At 42.3% G+C, this 27,455-nt stretch overlaps 2 protein-coding genes across 4 annotated transcripts; one reads left to right on the top strand and one right to left on the bottom strand.

The window, feature by feature from the left end:
* Positions 1 to 5: 5 nt before the first annotated feature.
* Positions 6 to 10,526, top strand: mettl21ca (methyltransferase 21C, AARS1 lysine a). Its single transcript, XM_085160719.1, has 8 exons — positions 6 to 126; positions 211 to 329; positions 402 to 562; positions 2,347 to 2,464; positions 2,536 to 3,237; positions 5,033 to 5,181; positions 5,612 to 5,729; positions 5,869 to 10,526. Exons 2-8 carry the CDS (start codon positions 221 to 223, stop codon positions 6,252 to 6,254), a joined length of 1,743 nt encoding a protein of 580 aa, XP_085016845.1. The 5' UTR covers positions 6 to 126; positions 211 to 220; the 3' UTR covers positions 6,255 to 10,526.
* tpp2 (tripeptidyl peptidase 2) lies at positions 9,336 to 22,210 on the bottom strand. 3 transcript variants are annotated; one of them, XM_085159771.1, is made up of 29 exons: positions 21,908 to 22,210; positions 20,908 to 21,036; positions 20,709 to 20,804; positions 20,098 to 20,202; positions 19,618 to 19,742; positions 19,311 to 19,474; positions 19,064 to 19,218; positions 18,895 to 18,971; positions 18,683 to 18,810; positions 18,298 to 18,546; positions 18,086 to 18,201; positions 17,823 to 17,994; positions 17,579 to 17,736; positions 17,413 to 17,489; positions 17,224 to 17,330; positions 15,743 to 15,897; positions 15,522 to 15,638; positions 15,321 to 15,421; positions 15,149 to 15,245; positions 14,919 to 15,056; positions 14,539 to 14,783; positions 14,067 to 14,145; positions 13,054 to 13,092; positions 12,512 to 12,663; positions 12,326 to 12,422; positions 12,089 to 12,219; positions 11,082 to 11,331; positions 10,854 to 10,973; positions 9,336 to 10,760 (listed from the first exon to the last, which is right to left on the bottom strand). In XM_085159771.1, exons 1-29 carry the CDS (start codon positions 22,070 to 22,072, stop codon positions 10,671 to 10,673), a joined length of 3,834 nt encoding a protein of 1,277 aa, XP_085015897.1. In that variant the 5' UTR covers positions 22,073 to 22,210; the 3' UTR covers positions 9,336 to 10,670. The 3 variants fall into 3 exon arrangements, with proteins under 3 accessions (XP_085015897.1, XP_085016060.1, XP_085015985.1); XM_085159934.1 differs by lacking the exon at positions 21,908 to 22,210 and adding an exon at positions 21,122 to 21,878; XM_085159859.1 differs by lacking the exon at positions 13,054 to 13,092 and having other exon boundaries at positions 21,908 to 22,208.
* Positions 22,211 to 27,455: the final 5,245 nt, after the last annotated feature.

Raw genomic sequence — 27,455 nt, 5'->3', positions numbered from 1 at the left:
TATCACCGTGCCCTTGTGATGATGATGGGTGTATTCTGGAGGATGCTCTATAACACTCTGTCTCTGGTCTCTGTGATGCATTCGGGTTGCTCCTGAGATCTTTCTTAAATTTGAAGCTTGCAAAAGGTATGTGAGGCACAATATTTGGAGGATTGTTTAACGTACAGTCCAACATGGACTCATGTCTCAGTTAACTGTCTAACATTGTAGTGCATTTTATATGGATACTTTGTCCACACCCTCTGTGGAAGAAACCATGTATATGGGAAGTGAAGAAGAAGAAGAAGAAGAAGATGAGGAGACAAATGGAAGTGAAGAGGAGGATAAAGGTAGGATGACCCTTGGTGGGTTATGTGTTTGATTCAGATCAGATCAGAGTACCTGACATTTAGATCTTTCAGATGATTCGCAAACAGATCAGTCATCTGTTGGGAAGCAGCAGAGACCAGCCTGGGCTCCATGTTTCTTCTACAGAGGTGGGAAAGAGGTGTACAACTATGTCGGCCAAGAGATCATCATTCAAGAGGCTCTGGACTCGTATGCTGGCATGATATGGCCGGCAGTGAGTAGCACTGTTTCCCTGATTTGAAAGCTTGCATGCAATCATTTTCTCTAATATTACCAGCTTGGGATGGGAAGGTCTCAGTCTAGAGATGGAGCAAACTACTAATTCTGTCTTGTTTCACAGAGCTTCTGTACTCCTTTGACATTTTGATCAAATATTTTTGTGAAGTTTTCAACCACGTTGCATCATCATCATCACTCAGATGGACACAGAAGCTCAGCTAGCTGACTTTGCATCCATGAAATGCGTTTGTGACAACTGTGGAGAAATCTGAAGAGTTGTGGTTCAAATCAAAGGGACTAACTGTCACAAGGATTATCTCTGCAACAAACTTGGTGAACTCATCAGATAACGCAGTCCATTTGATTGGGTCAAAATTTCAGTTATTTTTTTATGTAAGTGCTTCAAATATTGGCAATAAATTTGTTTTTTAATCACTTACATTAACTGCTGTGAGAAGTGCTGCACTGAAATTTGCAGTACATACAAAACGAATGTCATCAGTACTTCTACTCCTCAACAACTGCAGTAAACACTAAAACAAAAAAAAAAACAACCTCACCAGTTCTGGGTACCCCTGCCCACAGATTTTTGAGGTTCTTGGCAGGCTGGTTGCTGGAACAAGGGGGTCAGACACATGCTCTGTCCCCCTTGTTCTTCTTGTTGCTGAAAATAGTTTTTAATGACTCTGGCTGAATGTTTGAGCTTGTTGCAGAAGGAATATGGGACAGAATCATCGAGAAGGAATATGGGACAGAATCATCGAGAAAGAATGATCCTACTCTGTCCTTGAATATAAAGTGCTTAAAATTGATATAGGGAGTGTTACACCCCACTTAAAAACGAAGTGCTGACTGGGGTGAGGGGTAACACAAAGTGAAAGAGAAAACATGAACTACTGGAGAATCGATGTCATTAAACATGATTTATTGCCCAAAACTACTGCAGTAAAAGTAAACACAGGGAAGCTCTTTTCTTCAGGGTCTCCAAAGCCAAAACAACAAACAAAACACCCCCTTTAGCTAAAAATCAAACCAATCAACTCTCTAACCAAAACAAAATACAATGGCTGAGCTCCCTGTCTAACCAAAAACAGGAGAAAACAGTTGAAACAAAAATGGCAGAGAACCCCTACCTGCTTCCACAACGATGAACTAATTAACACAGTAAGGGCACACCTTTGCTTACGAGTTGTCCTGACACTCCAAAGCACTATCACGCTATCACCAGAATGTTTGACTGTTGGCATGATGTTCCTTTTATGAAATTCTGTGTCAGCTTTAAGGCAGATGTAACAGGATTCAAATGTTGCAAAAAGTTAAACTTCGGTTGATAGTGGATTTCTCCTTGGAGCTCTCCCATTGATGCCATCTTTGCCCAGTCTCTTTCTTATTGTCAAATCAAGAACTCTGACCTGGACTGAGGCAAGTGAGGCCTGCAGCTCTCTAAGTGTTGTTCTGGGGGTGGAGGGGTGGGGGATTGACCTCCTGAATGAGTCGTTGATGCACTCTTGGGGTAATTTTGGTAGGCTGGCCACTCCTAGGAAGGTTGAGCACTGCTCCGAGTTTTCTCCATTTGTGGATAATGGCTCTCATTGTGGCTCACTGGAGTCCCAAAGCCTTAGAAACAGCTTTGTAACCTTTCCAGTCTGGTAGATGTCAGTGTGTTACTTTTTGAGAGGTTTTAGTCTATTTCGCTTTGTCAAACAGGCTGACATTAACTAAATCGAACAGGGTTTGCTAATTATAAAGAGAAGATTAAATATGTACATATGTCCTCAGGGGTTGGCTCTCTGTCATTACCTGGACATTCATCGAGAACAGATCAATCTCGTGGATAAAGCAGTCCTGGAGATCGGAGCAGGAACCGGCCTTGTGTCTGTCGTAGCAGCACTCCTTGGTACGTAGGCAGAGATGAAGCTGTTTTCAGAGAGCTGTGAGGTTCTACATGTTTTGTTATTTCTCTTTCAGGTGGCTGGGTCACAGCCACAGACCTACCAGAGGTCCTGAACAACCTGAGGGTCAATTTGTGCAGGAATACCAGGGGCCACTGCAGACACACACCCCAGGTAGCAACTTTGTCATGGGGCTATGACCTGGAGCGCACTTACCCATCATCGGTCTACCGCTACGACTACGTGCTAGCAGCCGATGTGGTCTACCATCATGACTTCCTGGATGAGCTCCTGGTCACCATGAAGCATTTCTGCAAACCAGGAACAACTCTAATCTGGGCCAACAAGGTCAGGTTTGAGTCTGACTTGACTTTCACTGAGAACTTTAAAAAGGCCTTCAACACAAACTTATTGGCTGAGGATGGAGAGATGAAGATCTTCATGGCAACAAGTAGAGAAGGAGAGGAATGTTTTAGTGATGTCGTGCTGGAAGATCCACTGAGACAGAAGGAGGGGAAAGAAAGGAAGGAGGTTGAAGATAAAGATAAAAAGGGGAGAGAAAAGCTTGTGGAGCAAAAATGCAATGAGGATGACTTGAACGATCATGAAAAAATAAGTTATGATGAATTACCAGAAGAAACCAACGTGCTGGAGGATGAAATAGAAAATGAAAAGGAAGACAATACTGAGTGTGAAGAAGAGGAGAACACGGTGGAGGCCCTCGCAGATGAGAAGGCTCAACCAGAGGACACAGATTCAAGTACTGAAGATATGACAGGTGCTCCATTTAAATGGCATACCAGTGTATCAGGACATGCATCAGTGTTACACACAAAATAGTAATCTCCTTGTGTTTAGAGGGTCAGTTCACTCAAATTTTCTTTTCCTTTCACAAGTTTTGAAGATATTAGTTTATAAAATTCTGGAAATCTTGTGGAACCAGGTTTAAGCAGTAAAGCATTCAGGAGACTTATTAGTCTTAGGTATTAGGTAAAGGTGATGCCTCTGTGCCCTGGGTCATTTGCAGCTGGTGGCCCAGGGCATCGGGTTCTCCAGAGTGTTTTGAACTCATCAAACAAGGAGCCCTGCTCAGAAATACTTTACATAAGATATCGGCTGACACTCAATTACAAAGGGACCATTTTTTCACTATAAATTTGTGAAAGTTAAAGGTACAGAGAAAATGATTCGTGAAAGTATTTTTTCCCCTTTCTGTCTAAAATACCTCAGATTTTGCATTATGATCCATGTGTGATCCCAACATGCACTGACATGATTTTTAAACATTCATGGTCTTGTCCATATTCCTAAAATTAGGCAAAGGTGATGCCTTTGTGGCCTTTGTAGCTGAAGGCTCGGGACGTCAAATTCTACCAAGTTATGACCAGTGAGATCTTACCAAATAAAGAGCCCTGTACTAAAAACAGAAAAATAAAAAGCTAAATGTACAGATATTGATCCTACATGTTGACCAAGTCTGAAATGGCTCAAATTTTGCATTATAACCCAATATGTGAGCCCCACAATCATTAGACATGATATTCAAACATTCATGGTCTCAAGATGATGACCACCATCAGATCTCTGTTGAGTTTGCTTCCTGCTGTACTTTTAAATTTCTTGAAACCATAAAACATAAACTCATAAACTTTGTTTTATTCAATTCAATTCAATTCAATTTTATTTATATAGCGCCAAATCACAACAAATGTCGCCTCAAGGCGCTTTTATAACTACAAAACCAGTGAAATTCCTTTTTAACTGAAATTCTGTTTAGTGACAGTTAGCAAATATTAGCATGCTAATCCCAAATTAAGATAGCACACTATAAACATGTTTATGACACAATATTTGCAGGAACAGTGTTTAAAAGCATGCTACCATCCTAGCACTAGCATGTAGCTGAAAGTAAAACTGAATAAACTTTACACCTGATATTGTATGTTCAAAAAGTACAGTCAGTGTTGCTAGCCTCCAAAATATCGTGCTAGCATGCTATATAGCCACAAAGCCAACATAGCAAAATGTTTACAGGAACTAATATTCAGCATTTTTAATAGTTTAAACGGATTTTAATACTGATAAATACGAAAGGAATGTAGAGCAGCATTTGTTTTTCTTTGCAATTTTACCTTTAAGTAAAACAACAGCTTTAAGGAGACTGGCAGGATTCTTCTCCTGTTAAATCTGAGATGTAAGACACCGTAAGGCCACAAGGTAGACAAGCCAAAACTATAACCAAATGCCCTGAGGGAAACCACGGGGTTGATGTGGTGCCTGCTGGTTTAGAGTGACTGAACCTAAAAGGAACTGAAGCAGAGACATGTTTTCCTTTGCTGTCAGGTTATCTGATCCTCGTACGCAATGACACCATTATACCCATTAAAATGCTAACATTTGTCTGTTTTAGTGTTCCAAATTATACTGTGAGGAAAAGGCTGACTCATAAGCTTCCCAGTATTTGTCTGACACTCATCTTAGCAATCTTAGAGAATTATGCATAATTTATTTTTGTCCTTACTGTGTCTGATTGAACTGAAGCTCATTTCTGTTTGTCCTGTTTGTTCCCACAGGACAGGAGATTAAGAAAGAGACAGCTCTAAAAGAGAACTGGATCCCCAGCATTGTCTGCAGCATTGCTAAAGATATCTATCATTATGTAGGGGAGGATATCGTTATTTATGAATCCATAGACTCTTTTGGAGCAATGATGTGGCCAGCGGTGAGCATTTATGAAAACTGTCAAAACACTACTGAAAGTGGACCTTTTGTACGCTTTCTTGATTTCTGTCTTATATACATTGTTACGGAAGCCTGTGAGCAAAAAGCTCAGGCTTTAGATTACTGTAATTTCTTACTTTCAGATAGTTTTTTTAGTCTTGGAACAGTATGATGTCACTTAGAAAGGATACCCTAAATATGGTCATGCATGTGGCCAATCAGAAGTGGCTTGGCTTAAAGGAAGGATGGCCTTAAAAGCAGAGCAGCTAAAACAGCTTGTTTCAGACAGTGGATGAACCAAGGCCCAGTAATTTGTAAACTATAAATCATGCAAAGCTATTATAAAAATTAGATAAGTATACGTAGTATGATCGTAAAAGCCGGACCACACTCAGTAATTTGGTCTTGTCTGATCCCCCTCTGTCCTGAAGGCGTTGGCTTTGTGCTCCTTCCTGGAAAACAACAGGCACATGGTGAACCTGAAGGGGAAGGAAGTGCTGGAGCTGGGATCAGGGACAGGACTAGTAACCATTGTGGCCAGTCTGCTGGGTGAGGGTTCTCACACAATCTGACACAAAACACAAAGCATGTATATGCAAACACGCAGAGGCACTGAACACTTCGCAAGTCTTGCAACACCACAATGCCCTTGTATCGCTGTAACGATGATGTATTTCTTCATCATCAGGAGCTTCGGTCACAGCCACAGATTTGCCAGAGATTTTAGGGAATCTCCGGGCTAACGTGATAAGGAACACCAGAAACCGCTGCAGACACACGCCTCAGGTGGTTGCTCTGCCATGGAGCTATGACCTGGAACGCACCCACCCATCATCAGTCTACCACTACGACTACATACTGGCAGCTGATGTGGTCTACCATCACAACTTCCTGGATGAGCTCCTGGTCACCATGAAGCATTTCTGCAAACCGGGAACAACTCTAATCTGGGCCAACAAGGTCAGGTTTGAGTCTGACTTGACTTTTACTGAGAACTTTAAAAAGGCCTTCAACACAAGCTTATTGGCCGAGGATGGAGAGATGAAGATCTTCATGGCAACAAGTAGAGACTGAAAGGCCAAAGAGGTGTTGATAGATTTCCTGAGACACTCCCATGAGATAAGCCATTGAAGTGTACGAATTGCCAGCAATTCAAATGGCTCCATTGAAATGATCCAGTGTTTACTAATGCTGCTATGAGCTTGAACTAAAATTTGTTACCTGCTGTTTTATACATGTTGGTGGGGGATAAAAGAAAAATCTGAGGAGATGAGTGTGAGTTTGGATCTGCAGTGGCAGTGACGTTTGCTAAACAAATGTTCAGATACCAAATTCAAGGCTGCTGAAAATGTGATCAGTTTTGAAAATCATCTGCCTTCTATGGTGCAGTCCCTTTCCAGACACATTCGACACTTTCTTGGGGGTACGTGTTACACTGGTTGACAATAACCATCATATAGGAAAATTTTCTATATCATGCTGATAACACACATCCTGTACACTTTTGTAGAGTTATATTACATCCTCAAACACTCTATACTCATATTTTGTAATTAATACTTAAATAGAGTCAATACACACTTACCTACCACTTTATTACTGGGTTGGACCCACTTTTTTTTCTTCAGAACTGCTTTAATTCTTCATGGGATAGATTAAAACATCTCTCAGAGATTTTGTTCCATGTTAACAACAACTTCTCTTTGATTACTTGAGCTTTGGGACATTGTGGATTATCCCGATAGAAGTTAACATCAGAAGACAGGTGCACTGTGGTCATAAAGAGTCAATACTTAAGTTGTGCTGTTAAAAATATCCTCCACACCATTACACCACCACCACTAGCTTAAACCATTTATCCAAAGTTGGATTCATGTTTTCATGTGGTTTACATCTCATTTTGACCCTAAACATCACAGCAGAAATCCAGACGTTTTTACAATCTTCTGTTGTCCAATTTTGGTGAATCCATGTGAGTAGCCTCAGTTTCTTGTTCTTAGCCAACAGGAGTGGTACCCGATGTGGTCTTCTGCTACTGCTTCAAGGTTTGACATGCTGTGTGTTCAGAGATACTCTTCTACATACCCTGGTTTTAATGGGTGATCGGCTTCCCAACAACCTGACATATTCACTTTCCCCCCCAAAAAAATCAGACTTTTTATCCTTGAAGGCCTATAAATAGTCAGTTTACTGCAGATGGTTTTGTTGTTCTTTAGACTTGAACTGTCTTTTAAGATGACTTTTAGCCATCTTTTTCCTCAGATGGTAGTATAAGAGGCAGCTTCTCAGATGTAAAGATTTTCTCTTAAATATACTGTGTTTGGGATAAAACAAATGGATGGGTATGGAGGGCCATAAGTGCCAAAAGAAATTATATTAAACACACCATTAAAGAACTGTGATTAATTAAAATTGGAAGTAGACAAATGTGTCAATAATTAATCAATAGAATGTCATTAAAATATGAAAAAAAAATTTAAATGGCTTAAATGAAGTGAATTGAAATTGAACTTTTTCCCCCCAATTTTAAGTATTTATTTTATTCATGTTTGGCTCTCTCGACCCTCCATAGTAAGTATAAAGAAGCTATGAAATGTATTTTTTTGGCATGTCAGCTGTACCGTTTTTAAGTCTCTTTTGCTGTATGTGCAAGTGATGCTCAGTGAACACGTGAATTCTTCCAAATATTTTTATTCAGTGTCATTTTTCTGATTGTGACTTATTCCATGTGACCACAAAATAGTGACAGTAGCTCGGGGTCTTTCCCACGTCATCAAGGAAGAATAGGTATAAAATAATACTAAGAGCATACAACCTTATCTCGTAACATTTGATAAAATATTGGCATTTACTAGATTTTATGACTATAAATATAAACACAACCGTAAGAAGCTTTTCTGAAGTCTTTCTTGACACCAGCGGAGTGAGAGCAACGGATATGAGACGTCTGTTTGGTGCCATGAAGTGGACGGTAAAGTCCTGTGGTGAACGTTAAGGCCTTTTTAAAATTATTTTTAAAGTGAAACCGTCATTGGCAGCGTGTAATTGTTGATAGCAGAGCCCTGAACGCAACATCTGTCTGAAAAACAATCCAAAACTCCAGAAAAAGGAGAAAAGAGAAGATTTAAAAAAGAAAAATGGATTCCAGCAGAGAAACCTGAGACTGCTGCTGAGAAGCTAAAAACAGAAGCATGATTTGTGACCACCGATTCACCCCCAGAAGAGATTTTTCTGCTCCCCTTGAGGACAAGAGGCTCAAAAGCAGCTGCTTTTACATTCGTAGGCATGGACCGTCCTCTTGAGAGAGGTCTTAAAACAACATCAGGGAAAGATGAGACCATAAACAGTCACAAAATCCACACCAGAGGGTGGGGGTTCATCTTCACACGTGGGGCGTGACTCCACCACCACCTCCTCTCCGATATGGTTTATGCCTTCATACATGCAGCGATGATTAAACAGCTTAACGTGGAAAATCGTTCTTTGGTTAAAGTGATGAAACAGAAATCATACTTTAAGTTTTATGGATTCAAAGAAAAAAAAAAGGGGGGGGGGGGGAGATCTGTCCATGTTAGATACGCCCTTAAATACAACCCTTTGAATTTTTGCTGAACAGCTTTCAGAAGCATGTTGTGAGGTTTGTCTATTTTTAGAAGCATTTTTTCCATCTACACCGTTTTCCTATGCTTGCACACGGCAGTGTCGACCATTTACACATCACATCGTCACTACATGAAGAAAAAGCATGCACAAAGCCTCAGAGCCGCACCCATTCCAAGGTAAGGAGGAGAGGAAAATAAAATGTACATTAGCTGCAAACCTCACTCACTTCTCACACATGCACTGAAGCCCTAAACTTTTCAGCAGATGAGCATTGTGTATTATAAACTCTGAGCTCTACTCAGGCACCAACCTCGCCTGGATTATTTTGAGCAGAGAAACATGTGGCACATGGCAAATGTCCAGACCTATTAAGTTCAAAGAAAAAAACAAAACATCACAACTTGCAGAAGCTGTAATTTAAGGTCTGTGTAAATTAGATAAATTGGACAAAAGCACTGTTAGTCCTCAAAAGCAAAAAACAAAACTTATGCTCAGCTCCCCTCTAAATGGCTTTCGTTACAGTCTCGCTGGGAGAAATGATGTACACAAAAACACCCTCACAAATAATATTCACTCACAGACACGCACACATGAAAACAACATCAGAGGATACCGTCGGCGATTAAAAATCATTCAAATAGAAACAAACTGAAAATCCGCTTCCACAAAACTATGCTTCCTTACATCCTAGAAGACATGCATATACTCAAAACACGTCGATTAGAATAATATTTTTGTGTTATATACCTATTGCATCTTAATATACTGTAAGTTATGAGTGTATGTACATTATTTTATGACACTGTGTACATGTGCAACGCCGTGACTGCTGCACAGAAACTCGTCTTAACACTGTGTGAAAGTTTCACGATGAAACCAGATCCGAACATCCTACCGCTGCCCGCGACTGCATCGTGACGTTAGTGAGGTCTGTTTTAGGTGGTTGTCGAAGGCGGCGGTGACGGCCCGCACGCAGCGTGCACGCGGCTCGTCGTGCTGCTGATACGAGCTTCGACGCATCTGTCGACACCACCGAAGGTTGATGGGTGAAAGCGGATGAGCGCCTCCTGTGGTCAAATCCTCCCCCTACAACCTGCGTTTCATCCCATCAGAAAAAGTTAAGGTACATGAAGAAAGGCACCTCAAAACTGTTGTGTGTTCTGAGACAGACAAGAATAAATGGTAGCTTTAACCCAGGCGGGCTGGACAATCAAAAAGAAAAGAAAAAAGGGAGATTGAGCTCTGTCCGTGATTCCCTTTTAACTCAAGGATCAGGCCCCGTGTGTCTGCACGTGTGCAGCAGCGAGTCCTCCGTCTTCTCTCTGTAGTAACTGTAACAGTAACAGTAACAGCAAGCTTTGAGTACTCAGTTTGTTTTCTTCGCTAATAAACTGGGTCGTGGCCCTTTTGTTTTTGTTTTTTTTGTTTTTTTACAGTATTTACACCAGACAATGAGGTTTTTCATGTGAAATGAAGTCCAGACAGCTGAGAATGGGGTGGATGTGAACGCCTCCAAAAATCTGTGGATGACAGCAAAATAAAGGACGACGACTGAGCTGCAGGATCAAGCCGACCCTGGAGAGAGTTCAGAGCTCTTAAAAACTCATTTATTGGTTGTTTTTCTTGCTGAACAGCCGAGGCTGCTCGACAACATGTTTAAAGGTAACTTCAGGATGAGCGTGATCCCTCTACTTACGCTCGCTGTCATCATTTATTTTGGTGTTCATCAACAGTTACATTTTTTTTTAAAAAATCTGAGGAGGCAGCTGGTTGGTTGGATGCATAGACCATGTGACCCTGAGGGACATGATATCGTAGTTGTCATGTGATGGGACCGTGGGTGGCTGTGCTGCCCGAGCGTGCATGCAGGTGTGTGCGCGCCGTTGCCTAGAACAGCGTGTAGTCGGTGGGGTACATGACGGGGAGCCAGTTCTCGCTGAAAGCAGCGCAGTGTGTCCATCCAAGGTGACGCATGAGCTGAGGAACGAGAAACAGAAAAAAAAAAGAATAATTAAAAATCACTGCAGTGAAAAAGACGTCATCATGTGCTGGCCATCACTGCTACCGTACCTGGATGGAGTTCTTCATGTTTTCCTTGCTGGGCTTCTCCTCCACCATCTTTGAGGCGTATTTTAAAGCCCGCCCGTACATCTTGTTCACCAGAGCGTGTTTATATGAAAACATCAACACCTGAGCAGCCAAGGCAAAGAAACAGAGAAAGAAAACTTTAGCCATGACCCCAAATCTAAAAAAAAAAACAACAACAAAAAAACCAAACACCAATTTGACTTCTCTTACCTTGGACTCAGTTAGCTCCGCCCACTTCTGCACCTCCCAGAATGTATCCATCAGGGCTTTGGAAATGTTCTGCAGGATGTCATCAGAGCTGCTGGCCGCCTCCTCCGCAGGCTCTTCAGCCACCGTCTGCCCCGTGGCGACAGCCCCGGCGCCATCCTGTGACGCGGGGGGCAGGAGGAGCTGGTCGGCCAGAGCGCAGCCCTTCCTGCACAGAGCGTCGAGCAGGGACGACTTCTGCTTCTCCATGTCGCTGAAACACAAATATTACTAGAGGTCAAGAGCAGCACGGCTATTAAGCCTAATTGTGCTTTTGTTTTATTGTTCTTCAGTTTGTCATTTTTCCATTATGTGTTTTATCCTATTGTAAAGGGTCCTTGGGTGTCTTGAAAAGTGCTTTATAAATAAAATGTATTATTATTATTGTTCTTTTTTTAAAAAACAAATAACAAATAAAGGAGCCTAAATTTTAAAATGTACAACTAAAGAAAAGGTGCCTTTTATTTGCTCCACCTCTCTTTAAGTATTTCTCGCCCTACCAGAATACACGCAAGTCACAGGTGATGATTTAAACTTTTTCTTTCTTCCAATCTCCCTCTATAAGATGCCAGGGTCACATAAGGTACTCTTAACGAACCTTATTTACATATTAATAAAGATGTGGTTTGATGACCATCAGAGTAGTTTCCAGGTTTTTCCAAAGGTAGCTGCAAAGGTAGAGACAACTGTCACTAAGCTCCGATCCAACTCCAGGCATTGTTCTATAAACAGAATGCCTGGAGTTTGCATAAAAATATAAGCCAGGTCACAAAACAACATCAAGGGGTTTTTTTCTAGTAGGTTTTCAATGGGTTGAAGAGTTGAGCTCTTGTTTGAGCTGCCAAAAACAAACTAAACTAATAAAATTTGTTACGTGTGGGACACCTTCTCAGGGGTTCATGCTTAATCTAAACAGAAATATTTAATAAAACTAGTTTGTGGTGTTAACGCTGCTCCTTGGTGCGACATACCTCTTGATAGAAGCGGCGTCCGGCCGTGGGTCCGTCTTCATGGTGAGGTAAACAGCCAAGGCTGTCTGGTCGATGCGGGAGATGACGAGGTCTGCTGCTGACACCACCTCCTTGAGGCGTTTCACACGCTCCTTAAACGCAAACAACAAAAGAAAAAAAAATGACTGTGAGTCAACACGGTCGCACAGTTTAAACTCCGTCCCATGCCTCCTGGCACATTCCCCGTTCCCCTTTCACCTTTTCCGAGTCCAGCTGGTGGAGCCTTTGCACATGCAGTGCCAGGTAGTCGGCGTAGTTTTCCATCAGTTCGTCATAAACAGCGCTGGAATCTAACCTGAACGGTAAAAGGTGACACACGGATGAGCGAGAAATGAAGCCAAGTTGAAGCGTTGGCGGACATAAGAGATGAGAAAGTGCACACACTTGGTCATCCACTGAATCTTCAGATCCCTCATAGCTTCTGCAAACTCGTCCTTAACGTCCTTCTCCTTCTCTCCTTCCTTGTCCTTCTCCTTCCCTCCATTCTTTGTTTTGTTGGGAGCAGGAATCAAGTGGTAGAAGACGGGAACGACATCCTGCATAAATGTGCACACACACACACACACACACACACACACGCACAAAACAAACAAACAAACCAGCTCAGTCGAAATAAAGTCATTCAACCTTCAGCATAATCCATCATCATGATCCCAAAATCCTCCCGTTTCACTGATTTTTAAATTAAGGAAAAAATACCCAGTTATAAAAGTTTCAATTATAACTAAAAAGATAATTGTATTGACCACCAGAAAACTAACTACTCTGTCGAAATAACAATGCATCAAAGAACAGAAATACTGACATGCTTTGAAATGATAAAGCAGAAGTAACAAATCCTAGCTTAAGGTAAAGAGTAAGCCATTTCCAGATGGTAGGAGAGCAGTGGACGCTCTGTTGTACAGTGTTTCTAGCTCATCCAGTACCTTTTTAAACTTCCCTTGTCGTTTTGCTGAGGCCTGCCCCTGGTGGTCAGAATAACACACAGTAAGGAAGAGACAACACAAGCACACCAGAAAAAAGGATTCTCTCTTTATTTCATCCTCACTGGCAGACTCGGAGAGTCCGCACACCTACCTGTTGCTCACTAAACGTGTGGTCTTAGATTTAAATCTAAACACATCTGATCTACTCATTTCCTTTATTCCTGCAGCAGGGAAAACTGAATGCAATCAGTGCATTATCAGAACTATATAAGTTCTGATAATTATATAAGTAAAAGTGGAAAACACTGATCTGTAAATGGCTGCTAGAGTTCAAACTGAAGTCTTTTGCGCCGCAGCCACCAAGTAAAGTAAAGCCACGAACACACAAAAGCTTAAAAAAAAAAAAAAAAGGAAAGAAAGAAAGAAGGAAAGAAAGAAAGAAGAAATTAAGAGTTGATTCACGAAGAGTCTTTAGAGAAGTTAAAGTGAGTGCTTGCAAACTAAGAAAAACCAAGAGGACAGGCTCTGCAAACAAAACAAAGCAATTGTAGAGCAAATTTTGGGGGGATTATTGCAAACAGCCCCCAGGCCCAGTGGTAAGTAGCAAATCCCCCTCACATTAATTTAGTTGGGGAAAAATCTTTTTTGTCTTTTCCAACTAAAATTCTTCCAAATTTTCCAAACAATCAGACTCAGCTGTATTCAATGTGTGAGAGAGCTGCATTTACCACATTAGATTGATTCTGGATTGAAACAGAAGTATAAACGAAGCCAAATGAATGAGAAAAAAAATATATCAGGCTTCAACTTAAACAGGTTTGTGCGTGGAGGGGAGCAATCGAGCACCGGTGTTTTCTGATCCTCAGGACTGCGAGTCCTGCCGGCTTCACATTAAATGCATCTAAGTGAATGCTTGGCAGGAAATGTGAAATCCAGCACGACTTTGTGTCCTGATGAGCAGGACCACATATTTCTTTGAAGTATCGAAGTTTACAAAGAACAAAGCTACTCACAGCTTTCTTGCCATACTCGCTCTTGGGCACGATGAGAGAGCCTGAAAGGTAGCATCCTGGACTCGTTCCCTTCGGGATCCTGTAAACAAAGTAAAGGAAGAAAGAAAATAAATTCAGAATTATAAATAAAGACTCACATATTTTCAAGGTGAAGTATTTTCACACTGGTTTGTGGTCCTGTTTTGAAGTCTAGAGATGATAATCATCATCATGGTTACAAAAACCTGGTCTGGTCTGACTGTGACACCACATGCTCACTGACGAGTCATTAGCCAACGAGCTTGCAGCTTGATACCACAGAGAGTATCTGTGGTAATTGAAGTGGATGAAATGAAATGTTGTGTTTAAAGAGCAACCAAATCTATTTAGAGACCAAAAATGGTGCTGCGGTGCAAGGCCGCAGGAAATAAAGAGTTTTGGAGCATGGATATGCAGACTAAATATGTCTGGCTCCTTGGTGGGTTTGACTCACTTGTCATCTGGCAGGCCTGTGACGTAGAAAGGCTGTGTGGCACCCGGGGACAAGGTGACAGAATTCACCTTCTTCTTGGCCATGAGGGCAGCGCGATGTGTCTCGTAGACATCCAGGCTTAGGGTGGTGGAGAGACGGTGAGAAACCACGAACGGCAGATCCTTAAGTCGCTCCAGCTCACTGGACTGCTCGTGGCGGACCTGCAGCCGGATAGTGTAGTCTCCTTTTTCCAGCTTTAAAGAATACTGTAAAAATAAAACAGATTTATTTTTTTAAATCCACTTTCCCGTCATCATAAAGCAGGTACAACCTGCAGGTATGAAGGAACTGTTCAGAAATGCGTGTACAGGCATTCCTTGTGGCATCGTCTCCATGTGTACCTGGTGTGGATAGGCGTCACCGGAGCCCAGCAGTCTCTTGTTCTGGTCAAACAGCATCCAGAGCTGACTGTCAAACTCTGACTCGTACAGCAACTCACACAGCATTGGGCAGCTGGGTGTAACTTCTCCACTCTTGGGCTAAAAACAAGCAGGAGAACATTATACACACGCCAAAACACAAAAAAAAAAAGCTACGTCTTCCTCTTCATATGCTGTGCAGGTGGTTTTACCTGGTGAAAGCTGTAGGTGAGCACGATCTCATAGAGTTGTCTGTTATCAGGCAGAACATCCCTAATTCCCAACGCTTTTATCTTTGAACTTAAGGGCCTACAAAACAGACAATGGGCTCAATAAAGGAGCTACAACTAAAGTTAGAACCAAATTGTGCACACCTACGCTCACCTCAGAGGCTGAACCCACGACTTGAGGGTGATAGTTGGAGACACTTCCTCATATCTCAGTGGAGAAGACACTTCGAAACTCGTCACTCCCTCCGAGGCATGCTGCACAGACACAAACGAGAGTCAGAAAAGAGACAGAAGAGAACCGATACGGTCTGAGCAGCGTCTTAATTCCTGCTGTTGCTGTTCTCTTTGTTCTTACTATGTGCAGGGGTGACGGGGACGTGTTGAGTCCGTGGAAGGCGATGGTGTAGTCCACCGTGACGTCACCCAAGCTCGCCCACCAGCGTGCAATGCAGAACTCTACCACTTTACCTGACTGGAGAAGAGATTATAAAGCACAGTGCTTATCCACACCGTTTTGTTTTTCCACATCATAATTTACACGTTGAATCCAAGCCAAAAGAATATAAATATACACACCAGAACAGGGAAAGCCTCAGTTAGTGAGCCTCTCTCCAATAGTGACGAGAACTTGTAGAACTCGTTTGCTCTGTAGGCTTTCTGTTTGACCAGGTGCACCGCATGGAGAACAAACTTTGACGAGACGTCTCCCGAATGAGACGTCAGTGTGACCTCTGCAAGAGAGAGACAAGAACAGAGGTTGAAGAAGAAGAAGAAATAATAATCCACTATATGGTCAAACATGTTGGGCTACACACCTCCTAATCATTGAGGTGCTTTTACTCCCTTTGCCACAGGTATATAAAACAATATCAAACAGCCAGCCGTGCAGTCTGCCTCTATAAACATTTGTGAAACAATGAGTCATTCTAAAGAGCTCACTGAATTCGACTGTGGTGCTGTAATAGGATGGGCCCGCTGCACCGAGTCAGAAATTTCTTCCATCCTAGATTTTACAGAATCAGCTAAGAGCGGTACTGCTGCAAAGTAAAAGCATTTAGGAAACGCACCAACTCAGCCATGAAGTGGCAGACCGCTTAAGGTTATAGAGAGCAGTCACCAACAGCTGAGGCTCACAGTGCATAAAAGTCACCAATGCTCTGCTGACTCAGTAACTGAAGCATTACGAGTTCTTTTCACTGGATCTAAGCTATAATTAACAGTTGACTGTGCAATATGTAATTGTGAGGAAATTTCCCGCCTGGCTTGCTGCACAGGTGACATTCTATCACATACCTTGCTGGAATTCACTGAGCTCCTGAGAGTGACTCATTCTATCATAACTGTTTGTAAAAGTAGTCTGCATGGCTTGGTGTTTGATTTTACACACCTGTGATCATGGAAGCGACTGGAACGCCTGAATTCAATGATATGAATAGTTGAGTGAATGGTGTACACTATATTTCCAAACCCAATCTCATTTTTTTAACCTTCACTATCTTTAATATTAGCTTCCATCACTGTGACCGTTTAGATATGATAGAAACATTGATGAATTTTGATGAAGGTTGTGTTGATTCAGAGATTATGTAGTCTTTGGTCCTGTTCCATGCATTTCCATTTGAAAATAGATGTAACGGGTGAGAACTGGATCTGACTATGACTCCTCATCAGCTAACAACTTGGAAATGTGAACTAAAACTTGCAACCAAGCCCAGGAAAGTGTTCCCCGTGGACTACTTCCATGTTGGCTTCACTTTTCACACTCAGAAGTGCTGTGCATATTTTTTATTTTAACATTTCCTCTGCAGAGAGAATGGTACTGGGGCACCAAAAAAAAAAAAAAAAGCTGGTACCTGCAAGGCACCACTAAATTGCTGTGCACAAATTTGGAACCAACTATAGGAGTGATCCCGCAAGACCGAACCATGATGCTTCCCCATGGAAATTAGTCCAACTTCTGCTACTCAGGGTTTGGCTAATGTGGGCCAGTTCTCTAAAGGGAGGCAGATCAGGCCCAGGGTTAGCACAGTGTCAGTGGAAAACAGAGAGACACCGACCTGCCCAGGAGGCTCCCTGAGGAACAGTAATGAAGTGGCGTCTGATCTGGCCCGGTCTAAAGTGGACATCTGTGAAACACACCTCATGACTACGACTGTCTATTACTCTGTAGGAAGAGAGAAGATCCATCAGACAGAGAAACACACAAACCTCTTATGCGGAGGGGGGGCAAGCATGTACTGACTTACTTGGCAGGGATAACAACTGTGATTGGAACTCTGAATAGTGGCCCACAGGTAGAAGCTGCTGTATCATACCCACACACCTGAAAGACAAAGTCAAAGTGAACATAAGTGCACACAGACACATGAGCTCGATTTTTTTGACTCATTCTCTCCTTCACGTGGTGCCCACCTCTGTGTAGTGGACTCCCTCTCTCAGTCCAACGGGGTCGATGCGGACGTTAATGTGACGACACTGGTTCATGAGCTCGAGGTGGGAGGGGCACTGGACCCACGGGGCAGCGCACGTGAGCGCCAAGTGAAGCTGCAGGTTGATTCGCTCAGAGTTTCCTGTGACGGAAGAAGAAGATAGCTACATTTTTTTTTTAAAGAACAAAAAAATAAAAAAAATAAAAAAACATGATGTATGAAAGTACCTGTGTTCTCTGGAAAGATGGGCTCAATTCCAACTCCGTGATCAGTGGGTCCAAGAACGTGGGCTGGGTCCCTGAGGTAGATGCCTCTCTGTGTTCCCACACTTACCGAGAAGCCTAGGTGGCTTGTGGGTAAAGAGGCGTGCTGAGTGAGGTAGTCTAACGCCTTTTCCACCTGAGAGGAAGACAAAACGATACATTTGTTTAACATACATCAGGGAAAGAAATGGCAGAATATCAGGTTGAAAGTCTTACAATCACAGTACCTGGATTATTCCGTGGCCCTGTGCAAACACCTCGATGTCATCAACCTTCAGAGCAGTGTTTTCCAGTGCTCTTCTCACAGCAGGAGCTGAGGGATGGATCCCGTTCTGTTTCAATCCTTTTTCACAAAACAGCAAACACCAGCATCAGCTTTGAATTCACAGACATTTCTCTACACACAGCAGGCCGAAATATCACATCTCACTAGACCCACCTGAGAGGACTAGTGCGATGCCGCCACAAGCGTTAGGTGATGACATGGATGTGCCGTTCATCAGCTGGGTACCACGAAGGGTCCAGTTGGGCACGGAGGCAATGGCACCGCCAGGGGCGCTGATGCTGACCCCCAGGGCCCCGTCGGTGCTGGGACCCCTCGATGACCAGGTGTACTGGTTCGGAGGCAGCTTCTCCCTCAGGGAGTATTCTGCCACCATCATGTCTGGCGTCACGTATGCGCCAACTCCTGCAGAATGAACAAAGCAAAAAGGAAACCAAGCATGGCTGAACAGATGTTTTGATCCAGAGGTTATCAATCCGTGGTCCAGGACCCACTGCAAGCTAAACAGTTTCAGAAGCACTGGTTTCATCCGAGCGTGTACCTATAACACTGCTGGTGGTTCCTCCTGGGCAGCCGACTGTAGTGAGGCAGGGGCCGTTATTTCCCGCGCTTGACACAAAGATCACGTTGTGTTTCTGCACAGCTTCAGTGATCACCTCACAAATCCTCCTGAAGGACAAAAAGACAGCGGCGAATGAGTGACAGTAAGCAACGAGGAGCGACAGAGGCAGCGCCTGCTCTCCATATACTTACCCTGAATTGGGCCAGTGTGTGGCCTCCCCATAACTGTAGTTAACCAGGTCACATTTGTAGTTGATTACTTCAATCATCTTTAAATGAGAGACAAATAAAGAATAAAATGGTGGAAACATATACAGATATTTTCTTTAAATCTATATTCTCAGGACTTTGAGGAGTATACCGCGCGGATGAGCCCTGTGCCTGTTTCCATGGTGCTGAGGCGGGTGTCTCCAATCTTCAGAGCCAGGATTTGGGCACCCGGGGCCACACCATTACGTTCGGGCTCCTCTGGGAAGTAGCCTGCTGCGATGCTTGCCACATGTGTCCCATGAGCCCCTTTAGGAGCAGCATTAGATCATGTGTGAATACCAACACGTTTAAACCGACTATTAGGCATATTAGGAATCTAATGCGCTGGGATGGCTCACCTCCGCTGGTGACTATGCAGAGCGTGTTGCCGTCATCATAAATATTAACAGAATAGTTAAGCATCTCGACAGTTCCTAACGTGGCGTACTCATGTGACTCTCTGTATGAGCTCAGCACAGTGCACTGGGACAGCTCTCCGCACTCTGAAGTGTCAACTACAGCCCTAAAGGGAACAAATCACAAATAGATTACTGGTAAACAAGGGAAGGTTGTGAAAAGAAAGGGTAAAAAAAAACAAAACAACAACAACAACAACAAAAAACTGTAAGGATACAGAAGGGGAAAGAAAATTAAAGGTGGCCGTACTTCCATGTGACGCCATCATGCCAAAGCACACAGTCATATACAGGCCCAGGATCACTGTACTTCTTTTCTAGCGATGCCAGGAGCTCTGACTGACACTGCAACTCTTCTTTCTGCAACTTCTCAATCTGTGGAGAGACCGAAAGATGAGAGATACAGTCAAGGCATCCCATGCTAATAAAGGGTGCCTAACTACACTCGGAAAAGGCAAGAAATGAAGCCCAATATGTTAGATCCTCTCCTCCCTCCTTATTCCTCTTGGTGATAGCGGCTATTCTTGCTGCTCCATTTTCTTTGTCAGTTCCGATTTTGATCTTTCAAAATTGTTTATCACCATTCTTGTTCAATAATCAGCCCACAATCCCACTTCTCACTTTCAAGTTCTCTCCTCCAGGTCGCTCTATGAATTTATAAATGTACATATTTTCTAACAAAAACGTTGCCTTTTTCTCTCTCAAATGAACTCAAGGGAGCAGGTCTGACCTGTGAGGGGTTTGGATGAGCGAGGTCAAACTCTTCCGTCTTGCGGCAAACCTCAGCGAGTGCTGCTCTGTGTGGCGGGTCCCACATCTTCTCCTTTCGCTCTTTCTAGTAGTCAAAAACCACAAAAAAAACCAAACAATAACTCTCCAACACAACACACAGTCTAACATACAACTCAGGAAATAATCTGAGCTGAAAAGCTGTAAACAGGGACACTCCAATTATGTTTTTCCCCTCATTCATTCACCAAGTGGGTGTATTATATAATAAAAAAGCAATAAACTCTTTACAAACTTTCCAAGAATGGATAATCAATTCAGAATAAAGGTCAGAAATCCTATCAGTTCACTGATTTCAGATGGATTTTCTATGAGAGGGAAAAGGACAATTCAGCAAGTTTTTTTGTGTTATCGCCAAAGCTGACTGAAGTGTTGAAACATCAGGAAAAAAAAGGCCTGTCTGTGACTCAGGTGGCCAGAAGCTCCAATGCCATGAGTCTTTTGAGCAGTTGCTATCATGTCCAAGCTTAATTGTCCACGTGTCAGGAGTACTGGGCTTTGTGCTCAACACTGTGTCAGACAAAATGAAGTAATAATGTCACCTCTTCCTACCTGTACTCTTTCTTTCAGAGCCTTGGGGAAGAACTCGTAGCCATTTTTAACTCCAATGCGATACTTCCCTGATGGATTGACCCAAGCAGGAAGGATCTGGACGATGTTAAAAAAATATGCAGTGTGAAACAGATGTAAGAGAGCGCCTATAAAGGAATGTTTTTAATGTTTGTGTACATTGAGGTGTTTATATACAGACCTTGAGCGTTCTGCCAGAGAGGCCGGTGATTGTCCCATCTTTAGGCTCCACCACAGTGGTCATGTTCACGTCACCACTGCCTGTCGTATCAATGATGTCAACAATCTTTGGCTTCCCCTCAGTTGTGACCTAAGAGAACAAAAAAAATTGTAAGAAATCAGCAATCCACTAGAATACAGACAGAAAAAGGTGCAAATCATAAGTGGTATCTTACACTGAATGGGGAAGGGGATATGGACAGCAAACTAAATGAATCGTCATCCATAAATCAGTTAAGTAACTCAGCCGGTAAAATGATACCTGAAAAAGCTCAACGTGCTTTTAAACATGAGGATTTGTTTACTACCAGAGAAGCAGTCAGTTTCAGTCTCAGCCCCTCAAGCATGACTGAAGCAAGAGAACAGAAAATAAGCTCAATGTATTATGAAAGCTACCCAGCTAGACTTACACATGTGCACTGGCAGGTTTAGACTAACATGTAGTGTTTAACACTGTGTTGGTCGGCTTATTTTCTTACGTTGTGACTTGGCAGTTTGGATAAAGTTTCACAGTTTACGGATCACTTATCAAAACGCCAAATACGCTTAATTTACTCTGCCTTGCTACTATTAAGCTAGCTACAACATCCAGTCAGCATGTAAGTGTAATAGTGTAAACACTGGAATAAAGAGGGGTAAAAAACACGAAAAGAATTCAGCGGCTAGCTTCCAGGCTGTTATGCTAGCACACATTTTAACTTACTGGCTAACTGTACGCCAGATTAGCACGGAAATACACTCTGACAGCAGGGGTAAACACACACTACTAGCTGCTTCGCCTTAATTTGGTTGTCATTGTGGCGTTAAAGTTAACTACTGGTGTATCCACATATGCTAAGTATCTAGCTAGATAGCTAGCCGCTGCCGTTGTATACCAATGAAGTGAATGAGTCGGCCCTTTAGCTTCGCTAGCTTCCGCCAACTAAGTCGTAGCTTTACACGAGGCAGCCGGTCAGATCTACCTGCATGCCGGGGGCCCCGGGATCCACGCCGGTGTCGAGGATGGCGATGAGCACCCCTCGGCCGTCATACTCGGGGAACCGGGTGAGGTAAGAGGCAGCGCCGGTTTCTTTTTTGGGGAGCAGCCCGTGGAAGGGGAATGGCTCTTCGGTAGAATGAGCAGCCATGATCGGAAGAGCGACAATGAAAACAAAGCAGCGAAATGGGGAAGAGAGCAACAGTACGCGTGTGGGACTGACGGGGAGGAGAGCTGGTTAAAGGGGCAGTGCTTCCAGTAACCCCCAGGCCTTTATCAGCCTGTTAACTTATCTGCTTTAGTCTGGACTGGGTTTTTACTGTCACGTGAACTGTCTGCTGGCTGGAAACCAAGATGTGTAATTGAGCAGTGTATGACTGCATGAAAGCCAAGAGGTTTCACATCCTTGATAACATCCCCCTGCACACACAAACACACACACACACACAGAGGGGGCTGACTGATAAAACTCAGAGGTGTATCAGCATCTGCAGTGTGTGCAGAAAAGTTGATCTTTGGCTTCTTCCTCACGCTGTGATCATTTTTGTGTTTGTGAAACGTCATCTCCAGGTCACCCTGAGCAAAGGTCTCATCGGCCACCTGTAGAGGTGAGCGGGACTTGTACGCTGTCACATGCATCTTGTAAATCCTGGGTCATTAGTGAACAGTGGCACTGGGTGGTGCTGTATTACCGCTGAGTGTTTGCTGCAGTTAAATATTTGTGCTCTGTAGGAACTCTGAAGGCATTCACTGCACAGTTTATCCTCCCAAACGGGTTTATTAAATCAAGTCTTAATGCATCAGCTTCACCCTTAGGAGAGTAGCTGCTTGCACTAAACCACAATCCAAGCGATTTTAATAATGATTTACTGCTTTGTGAACTGAAGGCAACAAAACCATCTGAACAAGCCTATGGACAGCAATCTGTAATTTGTTGGCTATGAATGCAATGTATGCGCATATACATTTTTACAATTTTAACCCTGCGTAGATTAGAGAAAATCCTGAGTAAACAGCACCCAGTTGTTGTTTTTAAAGTCATTAAATTTGTGAAAGATGGATTAAGGGCTATTCATATTTTTGCACGTGTTCTTTATTAGTTTTTCTGTAATGTAACACCGTTACTAGCCAACAACAAAAGTGCTGCTCTCTATTTTCTTTCTGACACATGCAGTGCTAAGATTAAGGAAGAAATTAAAAGTTAAAAAATGAAAGTTTTATTTGTCTCCCTCTCACATACCAAATGACATACATTCAGATTTGATTCATCCTGTATTCATAGAGCTTTTTTTATCTTCTCTCTAATACCAGGATTAACCTTCCACATCAATCGCCATCTGTACAACTCAATATCATGTCTTTCTCTCTCAACTTATAGCACATCGATTCACATATCTAGACTGTAGGTTAATCTTTGTGGTTGTGCTATTAAAAAAGGGGGGAGAACAAACCACAAAAGGGAGGGTTAGTCTTTGTTATTTTAAGTGTGCCAACGCCCTCAGATGCTGTTCTGATGCCTGGTTTGCACGTAAAAAACTAACACTTAGGATTGTTTCACTAATCTGCCTTTAATCAGCATCTGTCTTCTCTTCCTCTTTCTGTCAGTGGCTCATCGTTGTCACATATGAACACACAGAGATAACCACACTCCTGCAGTCATATTTTGTTGACATGAACAGGATGCATATACTATATGTATGTATGTATATATATATTTTTTTCCCTTTTTTTCTGTTAATAAAATCGCTGGTTTGTAAGATTCTCAGTTTTATACCTTTTGCAGAGACATACACTTACATGCAAACACTTGCAGTTAAACACACACTTGTGGTTTACCACAAGGGCGTAACCATTTAGCTGAACTGAAATAATGCACGTCATAAACATCTTTAAAGCCGTATTTTCCTATGTGATGCCGTGCATAGAGCTTCAAACTAACAGTGTTCTCCTCCAGGTTTGGAGATGAGTCACAAACCTTGAATGAAATGTCGTGATAGCGGCGACCTGTGACTCTTGCACTGTAGTTTTACAGTGGGGGAAATAATTATTTGATACCCTGCTGAATTTGTAAGTTTGCTCACTTATAAAGAAATGAACAGTCTCTAATTTTTATGGTAGTTTCTTTTTTTACAGAGAGAAACAGATAATCAGTTACGGTAGCACGTTACCAGTGGTGTTCTTGGTGACTGTGTTTCAACTGCTTTCAGATCATTAACAAGCTCCCTCTGTGTAGGTCTGGGGTAATGCACCACCTTTCTCATGATCACCCTCATTCTGTGTGGCAAGATCTCACAAGGAGCTCCGGTTCAATAGCAGTTGATGGGCATTTTATATTTCTTCCATTTCCAAATAATCACAACAACAGTTATCGCCTTCTCAACAAGCTTTCTGATGGTCATGTAGCCCATTCCAGCTGTATGCAGCTCTACAATCGTGTCCCTGACGTCCTTTGACAGCTCTTTGGTCTTGCCCGCAGTGGTGGGGAGGGTAGAATGGAAGAAACTGATTCTGTGAGCAGATGTGCATCATACACACAATGATATGAGATCAGGAGCATGTGTAATTGATTGATTGACTAACTGCAATCTGTGTGCCACATGGGCACGCAGCCAATCTGCAGCAGGCAGAATTCTGTCTGTGCTGAAGGCATTCAATACATATTTTACTCAGCGACATGCAAATCAATTTATAGCTTTTATATAATGTTTTTCTTTAGTCATATTTTATATCTCGCCAATACAAATGAAGCTACCATAAAAAATAGAGACTGCTCATTTCATTCTAAGTGAGCAAAGTGAGCAAACTCAGTTGTTACATCTTTGCATAAAACGGTATCACTGTTCTCCAGTTATCTGCTGTGATAAATTACTGGGAGTCCAAATCGCTCGTTGTTGCTAGATGCTCAAATGCAGCTGACAGGACATGTGCAACTTAAGGGAGTTTTATTTTATTACCTCACATGCTAGCGGGTGAGTTTCCCTGCAATGTAGTTATCTTCAGAAGTTATTTATGCAACATGGGTAATACCATGGTTATTATCTATGAAAATAGCCACAGACTCTTAGAGGCGCTATTCAAATGCAGGCAAATGCTCTTGTAAACTGCGTCACTGGTATTCACCCTCAGACACAATGTGTACATTCAATGAGTTGGGGGGGGGGCAGTCTCATTACGTGTGAGTCATTTTCCAGTAGTTTTTGATGCATTAAAACACACGCACACACAGTTGCAGATGATAAAGGCAGAGCTAATATTAAAGACATTATATAATGCTGGCTGGTTTGTGTCATAATAATGCATCATTGCGTATTTGCTAATTATGATGATGGTTTATTAAAGAAAAGAAAAATCTTCACTGTAATATTCTGGTAATAGTCCTGCATTCAAATTCTCACTTAAGCAGAAGTGCAGAGGTATCAGGAAAATGTATAGAAAATGTTGCAAGAAAAACTACCTCCCTCTTTTGAGTGCTGTACTAAAATGTACACTCAATGGGCATTTTATTAGGTACAATTTCCTAGTATCTTTTGCATTCAGAGCTGCCATAATTCATCATGGCATAGATTCAGCAAGGTGCCGGAAACCTTTCTCAAAGACTTTTGAGATGCCAAATTCTGACCCTATTATCTATCTGAATGTCGATGTAGAAACAGAGACAAGGACGTTTTTTCAGTCTTCTTTTATTGTCAAATTTTGGTGACCCCATTTTAACTGTAGCCTCAGTTTGCTCTCCTTAGCTGATCAAAGTGGCACCTGGAATAGTCCGTATCTGTTTCAATGTATTTTTTCCCCAGAATATTTTCTCTTTTTTCAGACCATTCTCTGTAAACCATAGAGATGGTTGTGTCGAAAATCCCAGTAAATCAGCAGTTTCTGAAATACTCAGAAAAACAGCCATTCAAAATGTCCCAAGTGTCACTTAAATTCCTTTCTTCCCCATTCTGATGCTCAGCTTGAACTTAGCCGAAATGCACTAAGTTTCTACCATGTGACTGGCTGATTACATATTTGTGTTAAGCAAGCAGTTGCATACAGTAGGTATACCTAACAACATGAGTACTGTACATTTGACATTATTAGCATGTTGTAAGCAATTTGCTGTATTCCCACTAATACATGTACCTCATGGAGGCAGAAGTAAAGTCCAGATATTCCCAGGATGGGGATCAGTGGCTCCAAAAAGATACAAACTAAACCTGAAGATGAGTATTAGTGAAGAAAAAAGACCAAACAAAGTTTGACTACAGTCTAAAGTCTGTGTTAATTTCTTGCACTTTTCCCCTCACTTTTGCTGCGCTGTGTCAAGAAAAGTCCTTCCATCGATTTTAACTGCTTCTCCAAGGCTACAGCCGTGGGCTACACCCCAGATAGTCTATTACAGGACTAGGGCTGCCACGATTAGTTGACTAGTCACGATTACGTCGACTATCAAAATCGTCGACGACTAATTTAATAGTCCACGCATCGTTTGAATAATAATAATAATAATGGATTGGATTTATATAGCGCTTTTCAAGGCACCCAAAGCGCTTTACAATGCCACTATTCATTCACTCTCGCATTCACACACTGGTGGAGGCAAGCTATGGTTGTAGCCACAGCTGCCCAGGGGCAGACTGACAGAGGCGAGGCTGCCATATCGCACCATCGGCCCCTCTGAAGCTTTGTAAGATCCCAAAAGACGCAGGAATAAGTAGTAGGATTTAAGAGTGTAATAACGGACTGAAACAGAAGATGGCAGCACTGCATGTACAAGGATGCCAGCTGCTGTTAAACCCAGAAGAAGAAGAAGCTGCGTCCCAGAATTCATAGCAGCCCAGCTCAGTTTCCGACAATGGCGGCAGCTAGTTAGTTTTAATATTACTCTTATTATTCTTTCTGGGTCACAAAATAAACGTTTAACATATTTTCAGGCGAGAATGTAGCTGTGTAAACCTCAATATCTGCTCAGTTTATCAAGACACCGCATATTTTCAAAAGCGCTCCGACGTTTTCGGAGACATCTGTTACCCACCAGCTCGATAGCTAGCCGGGAGCAAGGCTCACTAGAGCCTGCGAGAACACCGGACTCCGGGCAAATCGTTTTCAAACCCACCGCTGTCTTTCACTACTCAGGTTAAACATGATATATAAGTCACTTGGATAACTTTAAAATGTTATTGTTTGGCTTTTTTTTTTTTTAGTATTTTATTTGTTCCTGAGTAAATTGGTTTGGCTGAGATTAAAGAGATGCTTGAGAATATCCTCCGGTGTCCTGTTATATTTTAGATAGCAAGGAGCAGACGGCTGAGTTTATTAAACTCCACCGAAACAATCTGCAAATTTCATTAAAATTTAATAAACTATCATCTTTATTTTTAGTTAGCACATACCTTAAACACTTCAAGCTGTAAGCTAATGATAGTTATATAAGAGCAGATGCGTGCTGGTGCAATAATCTGTACGTTTTAAGTCCAATGGATGCATGATCTGATTAGTTGACTAATCGCAAAAATAATCGGTGACTAGTCGACTATCAAAATAATCGTTTGTGA

This window comes from Neolamprologus multifasciatus, chromosome 1 (assembly GCF_963576455.1).
Source record: "Neolamprologus multifasciatus chromosome 1, fNeoMul1.2, whole genome shotgun sequence".
NCBI classification, from domain to species: Eukaryota; Metazoa; Chordata; class Actinopteri; order Cichliformes; family Cichlidae; genus Neolamprologus; species Neolamprologus multifasciatus.
The sequence above is the reverse complement of the archived record's forward strand: the minus strand, read 5'-3'. Positions and strand labels throughout refer to the sequence as shown.